Below are 26426 nucleotides of genomic sequence, written 5' to 3'. Positions count from 1 at the left end.
CAGATGTGGTTGTTAGATGCAGCAAACTTGCTGAAGCTAAGCAGTCATGGATCTTCTCAATGCCTGGATGAGAGATACTTTGGAAACACCACCTGTGTTGCCTTCAATTCCATGGGAAAAATGGTGGAATATAAATGTAATAAATAGTATTATCACATGATTAAAGAAATGTTAGTTAACCTTGCAGCACAATTTTATGCATTCTTACTCAGAAGTAAGCTTTCAGGTAAGTGTGCATATGTCTTATCTGCTGCAGCCCTGATGACAATAGGATAAATGCATAAATAAATGAAAAGATCAGGTGATTATACTAATGATTAAAGAATGTTCTCTGCTCTTCTTGAAATGAAGGCACTACAAAAATGTAAATTACTTATGCAAAGACATAAACAAAGCTTTAGATGAAATACAGTAGACTAATATATTTATCATTTTTTACAGCAATAACCCTGGTTTGGATGCCTTCAGATTTTATGTGGTCTTACTTGTCCGCACAGATCCAGTAAGTGATTTGCTGTGAATTATGCCACTGACACTTGTTATACTGAAGTGATATAATCTCCCTGGATGGAGGCCATAGACAATACGTCCTTTTGATTTGCTACTACTGTAAGGATTGAAGACAGTGAGGGTATCTCGTGGGGTCCATTGAAGTTCAAAGTCTTCATAATCTGTCCAGTCAGGAGGGCCCAACCATGTGATGGATAACGATGTGTTTGTGACATCAGCAAATGAAACAGTATTTGGTGGGACTGGCACTGGAGAGAAGGGAAATAAAGAAGTTCACCACATGTGAACACATTTAAGACAATAACTCTGTATGAAGGAAGCCTAATAAGAGAATTTTATTTTGCTCAGGTCTCATGTCTTTCTCTAATCTATCCTCTGACTGGAGACTTCAGTCACATTTAAAAAATAATCTACTGTTAGCAGACTCACTGGAGCCCACCCCAAACATCATGGCTTTCCAACTAATGGGGCATGTAGCAAAAAAGAGGGCTGCATTTTCTCTGTGTTGCCTGCTATCTCTGCCAATATGTATCAAACAAAAGCAAGTATTGCATTAAAATAGCTGGATTTTGTGGCTTGCCTTAGTTGCATCATCTTTAGCAGTCTTCCTATTTCTTCAGAAGAGTGCAAGGAAACAGAATGGAGTAAAAACTAATGAGACTGAAATTTTTTACTGGTTGAGTCTCACTTCTCCAAAATGCTTGGGACCAGAAGTTTTTTGGATTTCAGAGTTTTTCAGATTTTGGAATATTTGCATATAAATATACAAGATATATAATGAGATATCTTAGAGACAGGACTCAGGTTTAAACAAGAAATTCATTTTAGATTAGTATAAACATTGTACATATAGCTTGAAAGTAATTTTATACGCATTATTTCTAATAATTTTGTGCATGAAACAAAGTTTGTGTGCATAGAAGAAAGCAAAGGTGTCGCTAACTCAGCTAACCATGTGGACATCTTGGGGTTTTGTAATAATTTCAATTCTGGATTCCAGATAAGGGAGAGTCAACTTTTTTTTTGTGGTTCAAATTATCAAAAATATTTCAAACTTATATGGTTTTAATTCTATGGATAATTTAATTGTATTTTATCACCTTTTTGTATGTTTTTACTTTTTTGCATGTGCTTTTATCTGTAATTGTTTTAAATTTTGTAAGCTGACTTCCATCTCAGTTTTGGGGGAATGGTGGGATATAAATGAAATTACTAACAATAACAACAATATCACCATCATTACCAATGCCATCATAATCAGTGCTATAATCCTATATGCATTCAGTTGGGAGAATACTTAATTTAGCACCATAGGACTTAACTTTGAGTAATCATGGTTAGAATTATGTTTTAAACCGGACATTATAAAATCATAATCACAGCGTAAAATAGAAGCAATCAGTACATGAAGGTAGTTATAATATATATAAATAAGAACATAGACAAGCAATTCCAAAATTTTGGTCTTCCTGGTGTTTTGGACTCCATCCCAGAAGCCCTAGCCATCTTGGCCAGCAGTCAGGAATTCTGGGAGCTGAAGTCCAAAACATTTGGAGGACCAAAGTGTAGAAACCACTGATCTAGAAAATAGGGTTCTTTACCTGTTCTCCCTTCAGTTTTTGCTGTATTGTTCAGGCCACCACTATAGGTTATCACAACAAGAACATATTTTCTGCCAGGGACTAAAGCTTTGAAATGCCATTCTGTCAAATGCTGTCCATGCTGTACTTCCTTCTGAGTACCATTTGGATGATAAAGATTCAGTTCATAATAATCAACATCTCCTAAGGCTGGAGTCCAGGTGAACCACAAACTCTCTGTCATGTTTTTGTTGAAAGCTTTGAGATTGCTAATTGGAGCTGGAACTAAAAAAGACACAATAGAAAATTACCAAGATTGCCTAAAAGTTGGCTATTTAGATTTATCTATTTTATGTAGTACTTCTGCCATTAAAATCCCATTGGAGGAAATAGCCAGCTAATAGTAACCATGGAAGAGAGACCAAGGGCTATATTTGCATTGTAGCATACATGTATACAGCATATATACAGTGCACTGCAGTATATATTTGCAAACTGCTCTTCCACTTAGCTTTGCTGATTGCACATGGAATGTCCATAATTTTTCAACCTCCCCAAAGAGCCATAAGAACTAAAAAAGTTAGTCCATTAAAGCTAGACTTTTCAGCATGCTAAATTTTGCATCAGATTGATCAGAAAGGAGATTGTAGTCAAGAAATAAGAAGACTAGAAATGGGAAGGGCAGTAATGAAGGAATTAGACAAGATCTTAAACAATAAAGATAAACAACTGAGCACTAAAGTTAGAATAGTCCAAGCTATTGTATTCGCCATTAAAATGTTTGGATGTAAGAGCAAGTAACAAGTAGATTTCTATACCATTTATCAGTGCACTTAAGCATTCCCTAAGCAGTTTACAATGTGTAAGCTAATTGTCCCCAACAAGCTGGGTACTCATTTTAACAAATTTGGATGGATGCAAGCCTGAGTCAAGCCTGAGCCTCTGGCCGGTATTGAACTCACAACCTTGCGAGTGATTGGCTGCAGTACAGGCATTTAATTACTACACCACCCGGGCAGGTCAGAGATGGAAAGTGAATAAAACAGATAAGAAGAAAATCAATTCATTTGAGATGTGGTGCTCGAAAATACTGCTGAGGATACCATGGACAGCCAAAAAGAAAAACAAATGGGTCCTGGAACAGATCAAGCCTGAATTCTCCCTGGAAGCTAAGGCCTGTTACAGACTGCCAAAATAAAGCTGCTTCGGGTCTCTTTGGAGGTATGCTGTTTAAATGATGCATGTGTCCTAAGAGTCCGGAGGTTGCGCCAAAGCCACACTCCATTCCTAAGCACTGGAGTGCAGCTTTGGTGCAGCTTCTGGATTCTTAGGATGCATGCATCATTTAAACAGCATACCTCCAAAGAGACCCGAAGCAGCTTTATTTTGGCAGTCTGTAACAGGCCTAAGATGATCAAACTCAGGCTGTTGTACTTTGTCCACATCATGAGAAGGCATGACTCACAGAAGTAGACTTCTACTAGGAAAGGTAGAAGACAGTAGAAAGAGAGGAAGACCACACACCAAATGGCTGCACTCAATCAGAGAAGTCACAGGCTTAAATCTAAAGACCTAAGCAGAGCAGTACAGGATAGGGGTTCTTGGAGATGTTTCATCCCCATGGTCGCCATGGGTCAGGGCTGACTTGAGAACAGCTAACAACAACAAAATTTGATTCAATACCTGTATGTCAAACACATGCACCTCTTGAATTTACATAGTTCTTATAAAGGCAGTTGGAGGGTTATCATCAGGAATTTTGATCTTTGGTTTGTTGCCTTGAAGAAGTTTCTTTTTCTTTAATTAAGATTTCATCATGACTGGCTACTTTTAGAAATTACATTCAACTATGGCTTAGCAAGACAAGAACAAGCCTAGACTTCATCCAGTCTGACAAATTTTCCCTTATCCCCTTTTCTCTGTCATGGTCATAACAAAGAGTTCAGAAGCATTCACTTTGACTTTTTACTAACCATGGCTTGATGTGTGATGCAGAAAACTCTGATTAATCTTAAACTATGGCTATGATGCTGGCTAAATTGAATTAACCATATTTAAGAGTTACTATAGTTCCTGGTTTATATAGAACAGCTAACTCTTATTAATTTAGCCTTCAAACTCTTCATCCCAGTGGGAATGGAGAGTGTTAAAGTGTAGGGGTAGAAAGGGCTTGTTGTTGTCCCATAGGGTTTTGTGGCTGAATAAAGTTACAGGCTATATGTGAGTATCTAAAAACTCTCAGTCCAGTCAGGGAAAACCAGTAGCAATTTACTAGCAATTCTATGAGTAATAGCTGACAACAATTAAAGTAGTCCACTGATTTTTTTTTTAAAAGCACATCACATTGCTGATGGATTAGGCCATTAGATACTCTTACCTGTTCTCCCAAAGATAGATGATTCATTAGTAAGCTTGCCACTCTGTGTAACAATCACCATTTTGTATAACCTGCCTTGCACCAAATTCTGGAAAGAATACTGCTGCAGATTATGGTCCCCTGAAATTCGGTCCTGAAGAGAGCTGTCTGGATTATACAGAAAGATATCATACTTGTCCAGCTCTCCCTGAGAAGCAGTCCAGCTAAATGACAGGCGTCCAGTGGTTCTTTCTGTGACCTTCAGATTTGTGACAGCTGCTGGAACTGAAATCAGAGAAGTGATTGCATCCCTTGTAATAAGTAAAGCAAGCTGCTGGAAAGAAGTAAGACATGGGAACAAAATTGTACTTTGAACTTGTTTAGGAAGTATGCTTTTATAGGCTAGATGTCCAAACTCTTTCCTTTTATACTGGTTAAAATGAAATAATCATCACAATGGTCTCACTCAGATTTTGCTGTCATTAAACATGAAGACTCATTGGTTACTCTATAGTATGAAGGATATTCCTGGAAATCTGAATGGATTTTAAAAAATTTAATTATTTCCTTGTCTTCCTTTAAAACAAAATCAAAGTGGTTTAGAAACACTAAAAGAGCCTGTTGCTGCTGCTGCTGTGTACCTTTAAGTCGTTTCTGACTTATGCCAACCCTAAGGCAAACCTATCATGGGGTTTCTTGGCAAGATTTATTCAGAGGAGGTTTGCCACTGCCTACATCTGAGGCTAGGAAAGTGTGCCTTGCCCAAGTTCACCCAGTGGTTTTTATGTCTGAGCAGGGATTCAGACCCTGGTCTCCAGAGTCATAGTCCAACACTCAAACCACTATGCCACTGTGACTCTCAAAATGCTCTCTGCCTCCACATTTACAGAGGAATTGTGTGTTTTTTCAAACTGTTTTTCTTCCCTAATTTCAACACATATTTGCTCATGCAATGCTATTTCAGAAATGTTTGTATATAAACACTAAGTTGCTTATCACAGGAGGAAAGAAAGTAGAAGTTCAGCTGAACAGTAGTGCTTTTCTGTGAGTCTTACCACGTGACCTTGTTGTTCTTCAGTTCTCTTCCCTCAGAGACAGTCATAAAAGTGACTATGTTCTTCTAGCTGGAAAAATCCATTCGACAAAAGATTCACTTTTACGGCCATCTCCCACAGGAAGAGTAATGAAGAACTTTGATGTGATGCAGTATGGCATGCAAAAAGGCATTACTATCCAGCTGAACTTTCATTTTCTTTCATTGTGCCATATTAATGCATTTGTTAGTGTCGGAACCTTTTTTTTAAAAGATGAGCATATATTCTAGTCAATGTGGCTTTTATATAATTGTTGCATATGTAGTAAGAGAAACAAATGCTGATTAAAGCATCATCTGTGGTAATAGCACAGATACCAGATGAATTAATATGGAGTATTCTCACAATCACTTGCCTCCATCTTCCTTTCAAGCGAATTCTGAATTAATTTCACTTGAACATTTCTACTGATTTAGGATATGTTTTGCAAATATCTGCAGTATTTTAGGCCAGGCTTCCAAGCTTAACACAGGCTCATATAAAGAATGTTTTAGAGATAGTGGCTGATATATTAATATATTTTCAATATATTACACCACCTTAGCTGGAATATTAGCTAAAAATAATATTCTTTAATAAAAGCAAAATGTAAATTTTTATGACACAATGTGAAATCGAAGGCTTTCATGGCCAGCATCCATAGTTTTTTGTGGGTTTTTCGGGCTATATGGCCAGGTTCTAGAAGAGTTTATTCCTTACATTTCGCCAGCATCTGTGGCTGGCATCTTCAGAGAAAATACCAGCCACAGATGCTGGTGAATTGTAAGGAAAAAACTCTTTTAGAACATGGCCACATAGCCTGAAAAACCCACAAAAAACTATTTATGACACATTTTCTAAAAGGGCAAAAACTGAGTATGCGCTGATGCGGACTGGCACAATACGCTGGCTTAGGGGTGCCGTTTGAGCGCGATATTTAGATGCAGCGCACTCTGACACCACCCCCAAGCTGGGATCATGGCGGGCAATTTTGTGGTGCTCTGCTGATGTGGTGTTTATATGCCACATGCTACAGGAATGCTACAAAGTTGTGGTGGTAGCGGTGGCAGCAAAGCCATCTTTTTTCCAGCACAAAAAGGAGAGGCATTTTGCCTCTTCTTTTTGTGTTGGAGAAAAGCCAGAGTGGGGCTGCGGTGTGCAGTTGCTGCAATGCCCACCTGGCTTTTTCAGGGGGTGCATCACACCATCCCTTTGGGGTGGTCTCCTTCGCCCCTAAGTGTTCTGGTATATTCTTATTTACTGCCACAGCTGTTTGCCATCTCCTAATAAAATTGCTAGTTTTACCTGTTCGACCTTCAGTTTCTATTTGGCTGCTGAGGAGTCCACCGCTGACTGTCAACATTTGTACTTTATATTTCTTGCCTGGTGTTAAATCTTCAAACTTGTGCTGTTTAGCAGTAGCTGGCTCTGATCTGTTGCTCAGAAGGTTGCCTTGTTCAGTCCGGAGTAGGATGTCATACCGCTCAGCCACACCAGCAGCACTTTGCCAGGTTACAATCAATGAATGGCTACTGTATGCATGGTCTACATGCAGTCCCTGAACAGGGGCAGGAACTGTGAATAATAATTTAAAATAAATAATTTTGGTATTTCTTTAAGCATCCTGAGAACTGATAATTTGTTATGAGCATGTGCACAGAGGGACATTTGCACAGAAATAACAAATCTATCTTAAATCAAATTCAGTCAATTGGATTGCTGGTCCTATTCAGCTTTTGTCATCTCCACATCCCTCTTTTATGGGAGTATTGAAAAGGAGTCATTCTGCCTTCTTTTTTCCTGTATTATTATTATTATTTTCTGTACAGAAAATGCAATTACCAGAAAGTGCTGTTTTTGATTCAAAACAACCAAAAGCAATTTTTGCACAGAATACATCCTGAATTGCAAGTAGGCTTCAAAAAACCTGTAGGTTTTGAAGATTTTTATGAAGTGGAAAGAAAATTGCTACAATTATTCATTGCCTCCTTTGAGAAGAAAATTAGTCAAGAATGATATCCATAGTTGAAACCCAACAACATCTGCTAAGGCACATCTGCTCAAGCCTGAACTGGGCAGATTTAATGGAGAAACAGTTTTGTTAATAAATATTTTTCCAGTATCTAATGACTATCAGGACTACCAAGCTACTAAAGGTTTGAGTGTACTAATTGTATTTAAGTAATTCAGTATAAATAGGTTTACATTCTGAAAAACCTCAGTGGAGATCTCTTTTCTCTTTTAGTTTGGGAAACATTGTGAAGTCAAAGGCATTCACAACAGATACCCATAGTTTTTTGGTGAGTTTTTCAGGCTATGTAACCGTATTCTGGGAAGAGTTTATTCCTGATGTCTCTCTAAAGATGCCAGCCACAGATGCTGGTGAAACGTCAGGAATAAACTCTTCCAGAACATGGCCACATAGCCCAAAAAACCATAAAAAACTGTGGGTAAACATTATTTCTGAAAATATTATCTCATTGTCTGAGAAAGTAATGCCATTGAGGTTCATCTTCATCTGGTTCAGAACACAAATCTGTCCAGATTATAGTGCTTGGTCACATTAGGAATGTAGTCCCAATTCTCCAAAATGCTCTTTTCTCCAACTCAAATTATCAGTCAGTTTTTCTCTGACTGGTGCCCAGTGCTTCCTTATTTGTTGGTGCATATACTGTACCAGAATTTCTTTACTTAAAATCCCTGTGGCTTCCTGAAATTGGTTTAATTGCTATGAAACTTAAAATCCAGCTGCTTTTAAAGAAAAACTTGTAACAACTACACATTACTTCTGGTGAAATTTTAATTGTTCATTAAAGGCTTTAATCACAACTCAGAATTAATTTGTTCTATGACTGATTACAGAGTTCACACAAATTACCATTATCCTTTCTACTTTAGATCAGTTCTCTCAACTATGTCTTGTTGTTGTTATATTTATTTTTATCCCACCCTTCTCCCAAAACTGGGACTCAGGGCGGCTTATAACATTAAAAAATACAGTTAAAAACATACAAAAATAGTACATTAAAATAGAATTAAATTACTACAATAATTAAAACAAATTACATATTAAAATATCCAATACTTTAAGAAGATAAAAATGTTTAAAAAACATTAAAAAATATAGCACCCCAGGCCATTCTTTAAAAGCTTTCTGTTTTCAAAGCCTGTCTTCATTTGTTGGTATAAAGCCATCAAGGAAGGGGCCATTCTGATATCCCTGGGCAGGGAGTTCCAAAGTCTAGGGGCAGCCATTGAAAAGGCCTTCTCTCATGTCCCCACCAACTGTGCTCAAGATGGTGGTGGGATGGAGAGAAGGGCCTCTCCTAAGGATCTGTCGGACTGGCTCGTATATGGAGACAGCCTGGACCTGAGCCATATAGGGCTTTATAGGTCATCACCAGCACTTTGACTTGTGCCCAGAAACAAATTGGCAGACAGTAGAGCTGTTATGCAGCTCTTTGGACCAGCTGAAATTTCCGAACATTCTTCAGAGGCAGCCCCAAATAGAGCATGTTACAATTGTCCAAATGGGATGTAACCAAGGCATATACCACTGAGGCCAGATCTGGCATCTCAAGGAACGGGCGCAGTTGGTGCACAAGTTTTAAATATGCAAAAGCACTCCTGGTCACTGCAGAGACCTGGGCCTCCAGGTTCAAAGATGAGTCCAGTAGTACCCTCAAACTGCAAACCTGCATGGGGAGTGTGATCTCATCTAACACAGGCTGGATCCCTATTCCCTGATGTGCCTTCCGACTGACCAGGAGCACCTCTGTTGTTGTTGGCTGATACCGTCTACCGATACTTAAAAGTCAGTGGCTAGAATTCACTATCACAGTTATGAAATAATATAGATTTAGGCATTTGTAACTAGATTATATTCATGATTCCTACATATTGACTAACATAGGGAAGGCATAAGGTTGGTAAAAGTCTCCCAATCCCTACTTATTGGACAGCTGCTACTAACAATGACCTATTCCTCAGTTGATCAGGAAGCAACTGATAGATCTTCCGGGCTCACTCACATGAATAATCTCTAGTGTGAGGGGGAATTACAGCAAGGATTCTGTTTCATCAGAGATTGCTGGTGGGAAGGGGCAATCACTTAAATCAGATGCTTCCAGATTGACAGGAGAGCAGATTAGCTGCTCATAGCAGCTGCTGCCTGCTAAATGGGGCTGGGCCAGCAGACACTACTTTGCTATATAAAGGGATAGGTACCTTGCTTAGTAGGTGAAATAGAATGACAACCATTTTTTCCTGGTTAAATTTATTTGAGGACAGAGGTAAATTATTAAGGAGCTTTCTGACCTTTTTTTTATAAGAAGCACTGTTTTCAAGGGGCAATGAAACTGGCACATCCAGCTATGCTACCCAAAGTTAGGATTACTAACAGTAAAAGCTGAGAGACTATTTTTTTAAGAAAACAAACCAATTTTTGTCTCTCCAGGAAAACTCTAACCATTGCACTGACTCTAAATCACACCAAAGAAATGTCATCAATTACTGTTTTGAGATCATGAACTTACAGAAATAAATGATAATGCTGCCTATGATGCTAAGAAATTACAATACAGCTAATCTTCTCCATTCCTAAATGCTCCATTACGAGATGACTGTGATGGATTTCTTAACTACTGTTTCCCTTTGTTCCAGGATGAAACTTACTTGTTCGTCCAACAGCTGTTGAGTTGTTGTGCAAGGTGCCACTGTTTGTCTGCACAAGAACTTTGTATTGCTCCCCTGCTTCCAGTTTGTTAAAGGTGTGCTCATAAACATGTTTGGAAACTGTCTGGGTATCAAGCGGATGGTTCTGATGTAATATTGTGACAGTATATGAATCAACATCTCCTCCTCCAGGGGTCCAATTAACTTTCAAACTATTGGTCATTCCGTTCGGTGAAATATGAATGTTTTTAACAGCACTTGGAACTAAAGAAGGAAAAATGCCAAACAAGAATGGCCAAGAAAATTAACGAATATGTTCTTTTTAAAGCTATAGCAAACAAAATAATGAAAACTAGAAATTACTTGACTACAAGATAATTTCCCAAAGTCTGCCGAGGGCTAGAAACATAATCCACATTATTTAATTAGACCTTTTTGTTGAACTATACTGTATTCTCTGAAACCCATGAAAAATAACACTGTGTGTTTGTAATTTATCTACCAATTCAGGCAAGCCCAACTGTTTGATTTATATACATTTTTACTAACCTGTCAGTCCTTCTATAAAAGTAGCACGTTGTGTTTTCCCACTTATTGTCACAACAAGAATTTTGTAAAGGCGTCCTGGGGTGAGAGATGTGAACCTAAAATTTTCAACAGTGTTTTCAAGATGATTGGGTGGAAAAACCTTCATGTCATTGAAGAGAAGCTGGATTTCATACTGATCAACATCTCCATCAGCTTTGGACCAAGTAATATACAGCTCTTCAGTACTTTTACCACTTAGAGTCAATTGCTTTACAGACTCTGGTACTGAGGAATAAAGGACAGAACAGTGAAAGATCACAATAGTTGACATTATTGAAATCTTACAAACTCAGCTTGCTGCAAAAATGTTTATGAATATATTTTATACTTCTCCAGTGCTCTCACCACAATCTGAAAGCAGATTGTGATCATCATGGCAATATATAATAACACATAATACACAAAGATACTAATAACACACAATAATAGTAATATCTGAACTATGAGATTGATCCTGATTTAGTCATACATAGAGAACACTCTTAGTAATCAATTGGATTTGAGTTTGTTAAGATGTTCTTTTGATTCATACATTTGTATTATTTTTCCCTTATCTAATTGTAGGGATGTGTAAGAATTTCATTTAAGTTTGTTTTTGATAAAAAAATTAACCAACATCTGCTAATTTACTAACATCTGCTATGATAACAGAAACCAAAATTGAAAAACTATCTATCCAAACTAAGAGTTTTGATTCTTTAACTCTTAATAATCCAGGTTTGAATCCCTCTTGTATTTAAACATGATACTGCTAAATCAGGACTGCCACTTATTTTTCTCGAAAGGCCCCTCATCTTTATTGCAGGTACACAAAGATTCTGTGCTTGGCAGGAATAGCTATACCTATTTATTCATTTATTTATTATATTTATTTGTATCCCGCTCTTTTCCCAGGATTGGGACTCAGAGCGGTTTCAGAGCATTAAAAACAGTACAATTAAAAACTATTGACTTTGGTTGGTGCACATAGGGGAGGATTAGTTTTCTGATCCTTTTTTTAAAAAATGTACCCACATTACAATTTGTTTTATATAATAAATGTAAAGAATTTCAGGCTTAACAAATTTAAATGTGGGAGAAAAACAAAGCTGATATATATGAAAGTGAAGTATGAAGGGAAAGGAGCAAAATCTTTTCCCTACCCAGTGTAACTGTAGCCAAATTTCTCCCAGTTCCATCCTAACATGCCTGGGAGAAGCTTTTCCCTCAAGCATTAAAGTTGTGCAGTTGGGGAATTGGCTCTGATTGCACTGAGGACAGAGAAATTCAATTTCGTTCCCACAGTGTATCCATACTGTAGAAATAATTGTTTGGCACCACTCTTATTGCCATGGCTCAATGGTATGGAATTCTTGGAAATGTAGTTTTGTGAGCCATTTCTCGTCAGAAAGCTCTGGTGCCACAACAAACCACAATTCCCAGAATTCCATAGCACTGAGCCATGGCAGTTAAAGTGGTATCCAACTGGATTAAGTGCACAGTGAGGTTGCAGCTTATGCGCAAGAGACGAATGGAGAGAGAATGAATGGAGTGCACCCCCACACGCCTATGTTCAAGCCAATATAGCTTGAAGATATGCGAAACCCGATTTTCACGAGAGGGTCCAGAATGGATCCACTGCAAAAAAGGAGGGGTGACTGTATTGTGCTGTGTGATGACTAATGACATTTTCTACACAGCTTTTTATTAAACAGAAAACAGGCTTTCATTTAGAGGGTTATTTATTCAGTCTTAAGACATTACGGGCTACAGATCTAAGCTGCATCTGCACTGCAGAAATAAAGCATTTTGACATCACTTTAACTATCATGACTCAATGCGATAGAATCTTGGGATTTGTAGTTTGTTGTGGCACCAGAGGTCTCTCACAGAAAAGGCTAAATATTTCACAAAACTACAAATCCCAGAATTCTATAGCACTATAGCAGTGATGGCGAACCTATGGCACGTGTGTCAGAGGTGGCACTCAGAGCCCTCTGTTTGGGCACATGTGCCATCGCCCCAGCACAGAGTTTGCCACTGGAAAGCCAGAGGGTCATGGCACTTTGCAATAAACAAGTGGGTTTTGGGTTGCTGTTTGGGCACTCGGCCTCTAAAAGGTTCACCATCACTGCACTATAGCATTATGTAAGCCCCACTGATTACCTGTGCCTACACATTATGTCCAGATTTTTTTAAAGTCCTACATTAAAGTTTTTAAAACAATTTTTAAAAAAATTTCAGCCTGATTACTTACCTGTTCTTCCATTGGCCCTTTCACTAGTTTCATATTTTCCACTCCTTGTGCTAACAGTGACACTATAAAGTCTCCCTGGAACCAGGTTAGTGAAAACACATTCATTTTCATCCTTGGAGACATGTTTTGTTTGGATGAAGTCACTGTTGTGCTTGATGATCACTTCATAATTATCATAGTCTCCTGTGGCATGTAGCCAGGACACCTTTAAATAGTCACTTCTTGCAGAATTGCTCACTGTGAGTCCCTGGACATTTGAAGGCACTGAAAAGACAGAACGTGTGTCCTGATTTCAGAAATAATAAAAGTATAATACAAGCAGAGACTAATTTGACAGAGAAATTGAGGTTTCTGGGAGGGGGGGGGGATAAGTAAAACCTAGGTTGCATCCAAACTGCATAAATAATCTGCTTTGACCCTACTTTAATGGCCATGGCTCCATACTATGGAATTATGGGAACTGTAGTTTGTAGCAGCAGAGATCTGGTGCCTCAACAAACTACAGTTCCCCGAATTCAATAGTATAGAGTCATGGCAGTTAAAGTGGGGTCAAACTGGATTATTTCTGCATGTGGATGCAGCTTTAGAAAGAAGTTTCTCTGATCCAGCAGCAGTTGTGCCTTGTTAAATCTGACAATATGAGCCCAGGACTACCCTACCGTTAGTTAGTGAGGCAGCTGCCTCAGGCAGCAGATTTTAGATGTCCCCAAAGGGCAGGGAATGGTTAAGTATGTGAATTGTTGTTTCTTGTGTTTTCATGGCCATTTCTTTCATGGAAAGCAATACTATCTAATTGCCAAATAACTTAGTTGGCTCCTTGATTTAAGGAAAGGAGCACTATTTAGTCCTTAATCTTAGATGGAAAAATGTTTTGGACTAAGGCTTGACAGGCCAGAATGTGGATCAACTAGTGTCTTCACACATGCAAATACATTTTGAATTGTTCAGAGTGCAGCTATATCATCTCTGTTATAGACTTACTCAATCTCAGGACTTCTATCTATATCAAGGAGATGTGAATGACCCGTATGATACGATGGCAAAAAGAAAGAATGATATAAGAACTGTAAGACCCATTGTACCAGGGCACTCCATGGAATTTTTCTGCCTGAGGAAAAGCAGCAAATTCTACCCCACCCCCTCTAAATAACCCTAATAAAGGTGCATATAACTTGAGTCATGCAAGTTACTTCTGGGACCAGAAACACAAAGTCTAACAGGTGTCTCCCCTCCGTGGTAGATATATTAAATAATCAACATTTTGCCACTTTTTCACATCATCAATACCAGCAGCCTCAGGTGACATCACCTAAGGACAGGACTAGTCCTGCTGTTTACAATCTTGACACTGATGGTGAGACAATAGGTATATCATTCATTGAATGAATACATTTTGTGGTCCTCCCTTTTACCTGTTCTTTCTTGACTGAAAGATTGGTTTTCATACTTTCCACTCTTTGTGGTTACTGTCACATCATAGAGTCGGCCAGGAACGAGAGTGTTGAAGGAACATTCACTGGCAGATTTTGCAATGGTGAGAGTATGAACCATCTGTCCTTCATGAGCGAGTGTTACGACATAGCTATCTACATCTCCGACAGCTGGCAGCCAGGAAACACTGAGATAATCACTTCTCCCCGAGTTGTTCACTGTTACTCCACGTACACTGGAAGGGACTGTGGAACAAAGCCATAAAAATATGTGCTTAATACAGAAATTCCTTTTATAAGGTGCATACTTACCATGGGCTGTCATAAGAGGTCAAAAATGTGAAAATATTTCCTATAGGTGGCTGGTGGACAAAAATTTAGTTTGCACTCATGTTATTAATGTAAGAGCAAATCACCAAATCAGCAAATTACAGTTAGGGGGAGAATCATATATGGAGCTTGTTCCTGTCATACAATATAATATAACACAATTCCAGGGATCTGATCCACAAACTGGAAGCTGCTTGCTTCCCTACAAGAAGCTCAGCAATGAAACTAATGAAGCAACTACCTGGTAACAGCAGGTGACTCACTACCTTCACAAAATTCTGTTGCATTAAAAACTGGTACATGCATCATCACAATAGATGAATTCTGAGAACTGTGTATAAATACTGAGAGCTTCCTGCCCTCTAGTGGAAAGAATTATTATTTCCTCTCAGACAAAATAAAGTTTATCCATAGTTTTGCAGTTATTGCAGTTAACCTTACCACTCCTGCTCAAGAACTGAGTACTGTAATATATATATATGTGTGTGTGTGTGTGTGTGTATGCGTGCCATATACTAATGTGACAAATCCTCAACATATTTAAAAACAATGGAAACATTAGCATTAACTCTAATGTGTTTATGGAATCATTAAAAAACAATGATCTGTAATGTCAAAATACTGAGAAAACTTACGAAAGTAATATATTAAGCATCAGTAAAATCAAATCAACCAGGTGCTTAATATATTTAAAGTTACTAGTAGGTTAATAGTATGTAGAGAGATCTTGTAGCATCTTTGAGACTAACTGAAAGAAAGAAATTGGCAGCCTGAGCTTTCGTAGACTTCAGTTTAATATTTACAAATATTTAGAGTTAGTTATAGTGTATATTTAATATATTTACTATTTAAAATGATTAAAATGGCCATTCTTGAAAGTAATAAAATATCATGAAATATTAACCATTACTTAAAAATCACCTGAATTGGTATTTTTTTAAAATAACAAAAAATAAAATTGTTAATGATAATTTGAACAAATAAAGACCAGGCAGTAATGTTCCTTATGGCACTTTGGATGGGGATTCACTGATGTTTACAGTGTGGCCATTGCCATATGTCATTTAGCCTATGTGAGCATGGCAGGAGGAAGAAAATCTCTCCTCATTCCAGTGTCCTACCTCTATGATAGCCTTCTTTATGGATGCAACCACCTTGTGGTATGTTTGTCAGCAGATATTAGTTTGGACTCTTTTGGGCAGTAAATGAACATTTGGACTGTTTTGTGCAATAAGTGAACATCTTTAATAGACATTTGATGAAAAATTTAATTCTACTCTTCCCGCCCAAAAGCTCTTACAGTTGTGTCTATGACTTGTTACTGTTGTTTTTAACATAGATTTTTCAGATGGTTGTATCAGTGAGAGGTTGGAAGTGTTTTTTGTTTTGCTTTTTTGTTAGCTGCCACAAGTTCCCTCTGTAGGAAACAGATGGGATATCAACTTAATGAATACCTGTTCTTCCTTCAGCGATTGCTTGTCTGGAAGATATCCCTCCACTAATAGTGGTGACAACCACTGAATAGAGTCCTCCAGGTTTTAGGGAATAGAAGTAGTATTCATTGGTGTCACTGGAAACAGTCTCATTTTTTATGACAACATTTTCATGAATGAGTAACACTTGGTAAGAATCTACATTTCCATGTGCTCTGGTCCAGTTGGTGAATAGGCTGTTCGTTGTTTCTTGGTTTGTCACACTCAAGCTTGTTACCTGAGCTGGAACTGCAATTCAAGATCAGCATTATAGTTAATGAGCAGATACAGCTACAACAATTAAATTCATGAGAGTTAGAAATTGCTACCAAAGATCTAAAACAACTACTACCATCAGTATCAGAGGGCTGAAAACAGTTACTCATATGACAAAATTATTAACTTCCTGCCAGGGATGGCCAAATGGTGGAGGGCAAATAGTGGACAGCACCATTTGCTGCTCCAGAATGTCTTGGGCCAGCTTTGCTTCATATCTGAAAGGAAACTAGCTGTTGCAAAGAGAAGCTCAAGAGAGTTTCTTGAAGAAAGAAAGATTGTACAAAACTAGACAAATAGATGTTTATTGACATGATCCACAAGTTGCTTTAGTAAAGCTATGGCTCTTAGAATTCAAAGTAAACCATCTTACCACTGGAAAACTGAGTATATTTGAGACTGAATGAATCATACCCATTTAAGTCCAGTAATTTGGAGAATTTCATTATTTTTAGAATTGCCACATGTACTTTTTGATGCTGTTTTCATTATGCCCCCCTCCCCACAGATTACTGATACAACATTTGCAACTTGATTAAAATAACAACTGATATTAAAATTTTGAGAGGCAGTCTGCAATAATTTTCAATAAGGATGTGGATGGAGCAATCCTGCAGAAACTGTTTACTTGCACTTTCAAAAGCTTTTGGTGAGTCTTTCCTCACAAGAAATTCCTGAGCAAACTTATCAGTTATGGGATAAGATGGGCGGGGTGGGTGGGTGGGTGTTCTCCTATGAATAGGCAACTGGCTAAAGAACAGGAAACACATAGTAGATACCAGGAAGTAGAGAGTAATAAAAGGTCAAGTTTCTCAAAAATAGAATGTAAGCAGTAAAATCTGGAGTTACAGGTTAGCAATGATGTAGCCAGGATTGTTGACAATACCAATTTATTTATGCTGGTTAAAATTAGAAGAAATAGGAAGGAACTCCAAAAGAATGTTTCCAAATTGGGAAAATGATCATTAAAATTCTCTGACTGATCAAGATAGGGATCTTGGGGATGTGTTGTATATCTTGCTGAAAGCATTGATCCAGTGTGTGATGGCAGTTGCTGTGAAACAGCAAAGTGTTTTTTTCCCTTCAACTATCTGTGTTGGAGGAAAGGAATTAAAAACAAAACTGCTAACATCATGATATCTTTATATAAATATATTGTGTAACAACTTTTAGAATAATTTACACAATTTTGGTTGGCACACCTCAATAAAGATTACTGAAGAGTTAGAAAATTACAACCAAAATGATGGGGGGAGGAAGAGCAACTCCTTTGTGAGAAAATGTTACAATATTACTGGCTTTTTAACTTAGATAAAAATATATATGCCATCGATATATGATATAGAAATATGCATGATGTGAGGGAAGTGGGCAGCGAGACCTTCATCTCTGTTACATACATGGTATGACTCCGGTATCCATGGGTGATATTCTTCCAGACTTGTGGTGGCAATGTGAAACCACAGACAATAGTGAAGTATTAGTGACTTCTAGTGGTTTATGGCAGACGTTGACCACAGAGTCACACTGGAGGACTTAGAGATTTTTAGAGAGAACATCTTCCTAGGCATTTCTAGGTTCTCCAGCATGACTCTATAGTCAATATCCTCCAGAAGCTCACCACAGAATTGTGCTGGAGGACCTAAAAATACCTAGAGAAAACATATTTTTTTCAAACAGGGAGAAGTGAAACAGCAGATATTCGGTCCCATGGATACAGGGATCAAGCTAAATGGTGGAGATTAAGAAGAGATCTATTTTGTTCATTTACATGCCACTTTGTTCCTTGACTGGAGCCCAGGCGAGAATGTGGAGATAAAAGGAAGTACTTCTTCACAATATGCATAGCTAAAGTGTGGAATTAGCTATTTCAATATGTAGTGGAGTAGTCAGTGTGGCATAGTGGTTTGAGCATTAGGACTCTGGAGCCTTGGCTTGGCCATGTAAACCCACTGGGTGACCCTGGGCAAGTCACACTCTCTCAGCCTCAGAGGATGGTGATGGCAAACCCCCTCTGAAGAAATGTGTGAAGAAAATCATAGGGTTGTTATATGTTGGAAATGAGCTGAAGGGACACAACAACACCAATATGTAGTGATGGCCACCAACTTGGATGACTTTAAAAGGGGATTGGACAAGATCACAGGGGATAATGCTATCTGTGACTATTGGTCACGATGACGGTATTAATTGTGGTATGGCAGTAGATGAGGAAACAGGCTTAAGGGGCTATTGCTTGAAAGCTTCTGTTTTGCAAATGTGGGAACAAAATACTGGTGTAGGCAGGCCCCTAGTCTGATCAAGCATGATTCTTTTTGAACTCTTCAGTTCTGAGCAAGTACAATTTGTATTTTTAAAAGATATGTACAAGTTCAAAAACTGTGGTCAATTCCAGTAAAACAACACATTAGCTGTTGCTAGTTGAAAAAAGTGGAGATTTATAATATACCAGTAGTAAAGTACCTGTGCGTCCCACAACTGAAGTCCAGTTGGTCAAATCCCCACTTATGGTGGTGACAGTAGCTGTATACTTCCGTCCAGGCAAGAGGTCAGTGTATGTGAATTCTTTAGCTTCTTTGGCAAGAGCCTTGTTTATGATTCTAAGTGCTCTGTCTCCCAGTGAAACCACATAACCATCCCACTCAGTCAAAGGGGTCACCCACATGATAGTGAGAGAAGATTCATTAGCATGCTTTATACGGAGTTGAAGAACAGGCTGTGGGGCTGTACAAAAGAGAAGTAGGAAAAGCACCTCAATATTATAAAAAATTTATGAGGAGCTACATCAAAAGGCTATTTTGCAATAAAAAACCCCTGGTAAGGCTCCTCTGCCAAGTTGGAGGGCTGCATCTGATGAAATATTAATTTCAGCATACACTTAAGCTGTCATTCTAATGTTGATGGCTGTAACAGTTTGTAAACAATGATCTGAATAACAGGAGTTAAGATTTATTATTTCTTACATTAACATAATTTATTACACTGGAGGACAGATATAATGGATTAAACAGATAATTGTTCAAATGATGCTAGTTGCCTGGCACCGGGTGTGTAGAAATAACCCACTCATACTACTATATACATTCTATTCACTTGCTGTGCTTTTTCTGCAGGTTCTCAAGACTGGTGTCTGTAATAATACCATCATATGCACTAAATCTGATCCTGTTGCTTTATGTGGGCCATATACTGCTATATATATACATACTTGCCATGGGATGCAGGCACAACTGTCCATGCATGCCAGAGCAAATCACCACTAAAAATGTTTGGCAAAAAGGTTGAAGGAATGTTGCATGGATGGACTTAGTCCATATGGCACATTAATATATGCATAAAGCTCACTGTGCTTAACAGTTCCCTTGAAATAGCAAATTCAATAAAGTTTTTGAACCAGTTGTGATTCCCCACCCCATCTCTGTAGCCTGAGGGATTGAGTGTCCTTTGCCACTTGTTAGCTAATCTGTTTATGTCTGAGGTCCCTTTATCACCTTCTGGCTGCCTGGGTGCCCAATTTGTGATGGTAGTAAAATTCAGACCAACAGTTTACATCAAAACTCCACTTATGCACTCTTAAAGTACTGGAATCTCAGGGAATTTATATGGAAGAATTAACAGGCTCTCTGTTAATCTTATAGGCTATTTTTATATGCAGTCATAAATATACAAATATATAAACTCCTCTTAGGCAGAAACATAGACTTGTTAACATATGGGCACATTATTTTGATTAGATTATATTACATTGCATGTAAGACAACATACATTCATCACACTACAGTCCGTTCTTGCCTTACGCGGGGGATCCGTTCCGGATCCCTCCGCGTAAGGCAAATTCCGCCTATGCTCGAGCCCCATTGGAAACAATGGGGCTCGTGCGCGGTGGCGCGGGTGCGCGTGGGGCGCAACGGGCGCGCGCGCCCATTCAATTGAATGGGACGCGCCACCCCTTCCGCCCCGTGTGTGCCCCGCGGCTTGAGTGCGTATGCTCAAGGCCACGTATGGCGCGCCCGCGTATGGCACGGGCGCACTGTACATTGCAGTATATTCCAATAAATGGCAAGTAAGATATTACACTTTCATAAAAATCTTTATTTGTCCATTGTTCTAGTAAGCTTCTCCATAGTTAATGCATAGAGGACACTGCAATCTTAAATATAGTAATTCAGAAATTTATCCATTTAAAAATCTCATCTGTGGAGGAACTATATATCTCTAAAAAGGGATCTGTGAACACACAGGCGTCCAAGGATTAATATTCTTAGGCACTGATATTTCTAGCAGCATCTGTTACATATATATATAAACATCACAAACAAGCACTCATTATAATCCTAATGGGAAACATATTTATTTAGTATAGCTGGACAGTATGGCTATGCTATACTCTCTCTCTCTCTCTCTCTCTATATATATATATATATATATATATATATATATATACACACACACACATGTTTACACACACACACACACACACACACATACACACACACCCCACATAGAACATTTATGAGTTTCCACAGAACATAGTCTGAGATTAAGGATTTTGCACATGGAATAATTTAGAGACATATTCTCAAAATGACAGAGAATAGTTTTTCAAAGGAGACATGAAACTCAAATATCTAATCTCATAGCCTAAACATTTTATTCCTCTCTCAGGTGGCAAAGATAAAACAGACAAAGTACAGTGTAAATATTGCCTCTAAACAGGAAAAGTATTCTGACCTGGCAGCTATTTAGTAGGTCACATAATTGCTATGAATAGTACATTTCTGTAACTGCTGCAACTTGACGTTCTGTGTTATGAGAAACATAATGTCAAAGAGTCAAAGTGTGTATAGTGTTTGAAGAATCAAAGGGAGGGTGTAGCAGGAAAAATAACCAACACGAGGTGTAAGATAACACAGGGTTTCCCACCCTGATCTTCTTATACACCCTTCAGTCTACTGTTTTTCAGGATACTCCCTTCCTTTTTTGTTTTGTAAATCTGAAATACTCAGCTTGCTAATCACTGCAATAGCTTATTGCAGGAGTGGGAGACTTCCATTTATGGACCATATATAGCTGACCTCCAGGGTTATTCTATACAGTTCACAGTCTCTTGTCAAAAGTGAAGGAATTAGTTTTCAGTTCACTATTTTTAAAAAGTTTATTTCTAGTTTGTGAAGTCAAAGGCTTTCATGGCCGGCATCCATAGTTTTTTGTGGGGTTTTTGGGCTATGTGGCCATGTTCTAGAAGAGTTTATTCCTGACTCTTCGCCAGCATCTGTGGCCGGCATCTTCAGAATAAGCCCCTGTAGAACATGGCCACATAATCCAAAAAACCCACAAAAAACTATTTATGTCTAGTTCTTGTGTTTAAAAAATATGAATAGATGGTAGGTATTTATGATATGGTCCACTGTGTCAAAATATTCACTTTTTTAAAGTTCAGTTATATCATAAGAGACATGGGACAATTTGATCTCCAATGGAACAGAGTTCTGCTTCAAGGTGTGTGATTGGGGCAGTGGTGGACCAAGGACTCATAAGGCAAACCAAAGCAACATGGAATGAAATTGCAGGTTTGCCAGCTCATTCAAAGCCCTGCTGGCTCATACCCACCAAGGCAGAAGGGCTTGTTGTTTTATTTTCCTGTTCATGTGATGTATGATTTTTTTTAAAAAAATCTGCCCTGAGAGAAAAAAAAATCCCCAGACCATTTATAGCAGGGGAGAATAAATGTAGAAGCAGCATGGGACATTTTTCACTGACATGCCCAATATAAATGGAAGTGACATGATACCACTTCTGGTTCTGGCTGATTCCCCCTCCCCCATTGTTTTAGGGAGTGATTGGTTTTTAACCTATCATGGGGGTGTGAAGCCAAAGGTTTTCATGGCCAACATCCATAGTTTTTTGTGGAAAAAGCCCCTGATCCTGGGTGGCTTTCACCAAAATGAAGACCCAGAAAAATGCAAAAGAACACCTCAGGGGTTTCCCCAGCAGAACATGGGCACATAGCCCGAAGAACCCACAAAAAACTATATCATGGGGGTGTTGGGGAATAGGAGCAAATATCTTCCATTTTGTGTTGAGTTTGAACTGTTTTTTTTGCCTTCAAAGTCAATTAACTTATTTTTATTGGGGAGGGGGGAGTTCAGGTTCATAAAAATATTTGGTCTTGGAAATCTCTGAATAGGATACTACACTTGCACTACTCCAAGCAAGTGCAACTGATAGCATAATGGCATTTATGCCAGTTGAAACCCTCAATGGGATTATGGCCACTATGAATTAAATGTGTCAAATACTGGAGTAAACACAGATTCGCAGAGGTCATTGTTCTGTGGTAGAGCATGTACAGTACAATGCATGCAAAAGGTTCTAGGTTCAATACCAGGTGTATTCAGTTAAAAGAAGTTGACAGCTAAGATGCTGAACAGCTGCTGCCAATCTCAGTAAGCAATACTGAGCTTGATAAACAAATTATCTGACAAGATCTAAGTAATTCCTCCTTCATGTTTAAAGACACAGTTTTAATTTAATAAGAACCCTACAAACAGTAAAGAATGCAACTTCCTACTCCTGACTGATCTCTATAAATAAATCAAATTCTTTTTGATCATGTTCATATGAAGAGAGCCACAGTTAGGAATGTTTTAACTCACACATAAGCATCTGGTAAGGTCTGCTGCATTCTCTTTGTATGTTTTCCAAGTTTCCTGTGGTCTTGGAATAATAAAAAAAAGTTTGCTTACCTGTTCTACCTTTGCTGCTTGCTGTGTTCTGCAACCCACCACTTTCTACAGTAACATCAACCTCATATTGTCTTCCTGGAATCAGTCCTTGATCCTTGATAATGTATTCCCTTTTATCTTTCTGCACTGTAGTATTCAGCAGCACTACAGAGCGGTCCAGCAGCACAATATAGTACTTATCCCAGTCTCCAGCAGGGGGCAGCCAGCTTACTTTCAGAGATTCCATCCCTGCCATGCTGTCCACTTTCAACTCTGAAACTTTCTGGGGAACTGAAACAGAGAATTGCAACAAATTATGGTCAAATGAAATACTCCTTAAAACAAAACAAAACAAAACAAAACAAAAACTATGGAAAGAAACAATTGGTTTGTAAACTGAAAGGTCAACTAGCACATAACCTTTTCAATAATTATCAGTTCAGCAATTTTCACATTTTTGTTCTCATCACAGATGTGCATACAATCAAAAAGATTTATATGCATGAGGAGGGACCAGTGTGGTGATATTAAATCTTGTTTTTTCCACCAATGTAAATGTTGGGGGATACTTCCAGGGGGGAGATAGCAGGTAGGCAAGACTACTTGACATTTCCTCTACTCATCATGTTCCTCATGAATTTTTAATTACGGTCTGCCCTTGCCTTATGTGGGGGTTCCATTCCAGCCCCCCCTCCAGCGTAAGGCAAAAAGCACGTATGCTCAAGCCCCATTACATATAATGAGGCTTGTTCATGCCGCACAGCCATGCATGTACACCATGGGTGCATGCCCCATTCTCCCAACGGCTTCTGCATAAGCTGAAAGCCACCTATAATGAGTCCACATATGGCGCAGGCTCACTGTATTTTTCTCTCACTGGAATTAAAATTACAAGTGAACATGACTAGGGAAAGAGTGACTGTAGGAAGGGACATTTGCAATGAAGATTGTAGAAATTCTTAGCACTCCATCCATGAACAATCCTTTCCTGTCAGTGTTCCAACCCCACATTCCACATTACATAGCAAATAAGAGCTCAGCACCATGCATTTGCTGATATAATATCACAATCTGTATGGCAGTTAACAAAGACTACTGCATGTCTTTTCTCATAACCTTGGACCTATATTCAGTAGAGCTGCTGATACAGGTTGAATATCCCTTATCAAGAAATCCAAAATACTACAAAAATCAAAAATTTTCATGGGTGGCTGAGATAATCACAGCTTTGCTTTCTGATGGTTCAGTGTACACAAATCTTATTTCACATAGAAAATTGTTTAAAATGTATAAAATTATTTTCAGGCTATGTGTATAAAGTGTATATAAAACATAACTGATTTTTGTTTGTTTGTTTCAACATGGGTTCCATCTCCAAGATATCTCTTTATGTACATACAGTGGGACCTCAGTATCTGTGGACTTGCCATCTGCGAATCTGCAGACAGCAAGCCTTTGTTATCACCAGTGGAGGTGTGTGTGCGCAGCTGTGCCACCATTAGGGACAACTAGACTGAAGTCTACCCTCCTTCCCTTTTTCTTCCTTCCTCTCTCCCCTCTCTCCCTCTCTGAGACTTCTTCCCCAGGCTTGGCTTTGGGGGTGGCTTGAAGCTGGAGGCTGGAGCCCCCTCAGTCAGAGGGAGCCAGAGCCAGGGCTGAGGCTTGCATTTTGGAGCCCCCCCCCCCCCATCCCACATTCAGGAAGAACCTTCAGGCTCTGAGACCCATGAGTCAGCCCCAGTGCCAGCTCCCTCCAGCTGATGGGGCTCCAGTCTCCACCTCCAAACCACCCGCAAAGCCAAGCCTGGGGCAGAAGCCTTGGGGGGAGGGTGTGAGAAGAGAGGACCTCAGTGCATTTGTCACTAATGGCAGAACATGGCTATGCTGCCATTAGGGACAATGGGACTTGAGCATCCACAGATATTCGTATCTGCGAGGAGGGGGTCCGGAATGGATTCCGTGGATACTGAGGGCTGACTGTATATGCAAATACAGGCATTCCAAAAATGCCAAAAATCCAAAATCTGGTCCCAAGTATTTTGGATAAGGGATATTCCATCAGTATCATTGATCATACTAGATACTGTATGACCAAATATGGAACCTAACCATAGTATTTTATGATTAGAAAGCAAATGACACAAAAGGTCAAAGTGGTTCTGATCAGAGTGCCTATAAAACTAAACACATACCTGTCCTTCCATATGCTGTCACTTCAGTTAACAAATTACCACTGACTGTGCTGACATCAACTTGATAAAGGCATCCTGAAATGAGCTTGTCAAAATATGTCTCTGTGACTTGTGGCTGTAAAGTTTTCTTTTCTTTAATGGATCCAAGATGAAACAAGGTGACATTGTAGAAGTCAAGATTACCCAGAGGTCTCTTCCATAATACTTTCAATGTATCCGAGCTGCCATCATTAGCTACCCTCAAATCTAAGACTTTGGCTGGGGCTATTGAAAAGAGAAAGTGAGAAACATCTCTGCTGAATAGTTATACCACAGAACTATATTTAATATTTTTAAAACCAGAACCATTTTTTTTTGTTATCAGCACACGCAACAGTAATAAATGTAGGGACAAATACAAAGACATTTGAAAGTGTTCCCACTTTTTAGCACTGACAGAAACCACTCTGCAACCAATTTATTTGCATTTATTCTTTTAATGTGTGATGTCTTTTAATATTGTAATAGTTTTATCCTGTTTTAATGGTCCCTTTTTTGAATGTATTTAATTGTACTGTTCTTTTAAATTGTGAGCCCTTTGAATCCTAACTTTTGGGGGAAAGTGGGATGATGATGATGATGATGATTCTAAAACTGAAGAAATTCTTCATTTCCCAATCTCTGACTGGCTAGTTCATGTGACTGGCTTGCTCATTTGACCTGTAGCACTGCCTTAACTCTATATGGGTTTAATTTCCCTTTAGTGACATGAGTAAATAGTTAAATCTGATGGCCAAATAATACTATGGCATTACCACATCTACCGCATGTTCTCTGATTGGCTGGAATCACTTGAGGAAGAATAGAAGTTGGAAAACTGACACTGAAGCCAAAGTGAAGGGCCAAAATGTTGGATGCTACATAGCAAACAGCCATGGAAAAAGAAGAAGAATGTAGACTGGGCAGTGTTAACCTCCCTAGTGAAATCACTACCATGAGGCAAGA

General features: G+C 38.7%; 1 protein-coding gene across 6 annotated transcripts in view; it reads right to left on the bottom strand.

Moving 5' to 3' along the window:
* PTPRB (protein tyrosine phosphatase receptor type B) overlaps positions 1–26426 on the bottom strand; it is a 96887-nt gene that overhangs the window by 37251 nt on the left and 33210 nt on the right. For 5 of the 6 annotated variants that reach the window (XM_089524119.1, XM_089524118.1, XM_089524114.1 and 2 more), the window contains 12 exons: positions 25443–25706; positions 23272–23541; positions 18989–19249; positions 16232–16498; positions 14430–14693; positions 13018–13281; positions 10743–11006; positions 10194–10457; positions 6825–7094; positions 4468–4731; positions 2112–2375; positions 486–758 (listed from right to left, as the gene is read on the bottom strand). In XM_089524119.1, coding sequence (XP_089380245.1) covers positions 486–758; positions 2112–2375; positions 4468–4731; positions 6825–7094; positions 10194–10457; positions 10743–11006; positions 13018–13281; positions 14430–14693; positions 16232–16498; positions 18989–19249; positions 23272–23541; positions 25443–25706 — 3189 coding nt within the window. The remainder of the gene's footprint in view (positions 1–485; positions 759–2111; positions 2376–4467; positions 4732–6824; positions 7095–10193; positions 10458–10742; positions 11007–13017; positions 13282–14429; positions 14694–16231; positions 16499–18988; positions 19250–23271; positions 23542–25442; positions 25707–26426) is intronic. The other variant, XM_089524117.1, reaches the window with a different exon arrangement.

Source organism: Sceloporus occidentalis, unplaced genomic scaffold (assembly GCF_023333645.1).
Source record: "Sceloporus occidentalis isolate IW3139 unplaced genomic scaffold, rSceOcc1.0.p SCAF_5, whole genome shotgun sequence".
Lineage (NCBI taxonomy): Eukaryota > Metazoa > Chordata > Lepidosauria > Squamata > Phrynosomatidae > Sceloporus > Sceloporus occidentalis.
This window is presented reverse-complemented; position numbering and strand designations above follow the sequence as displayed.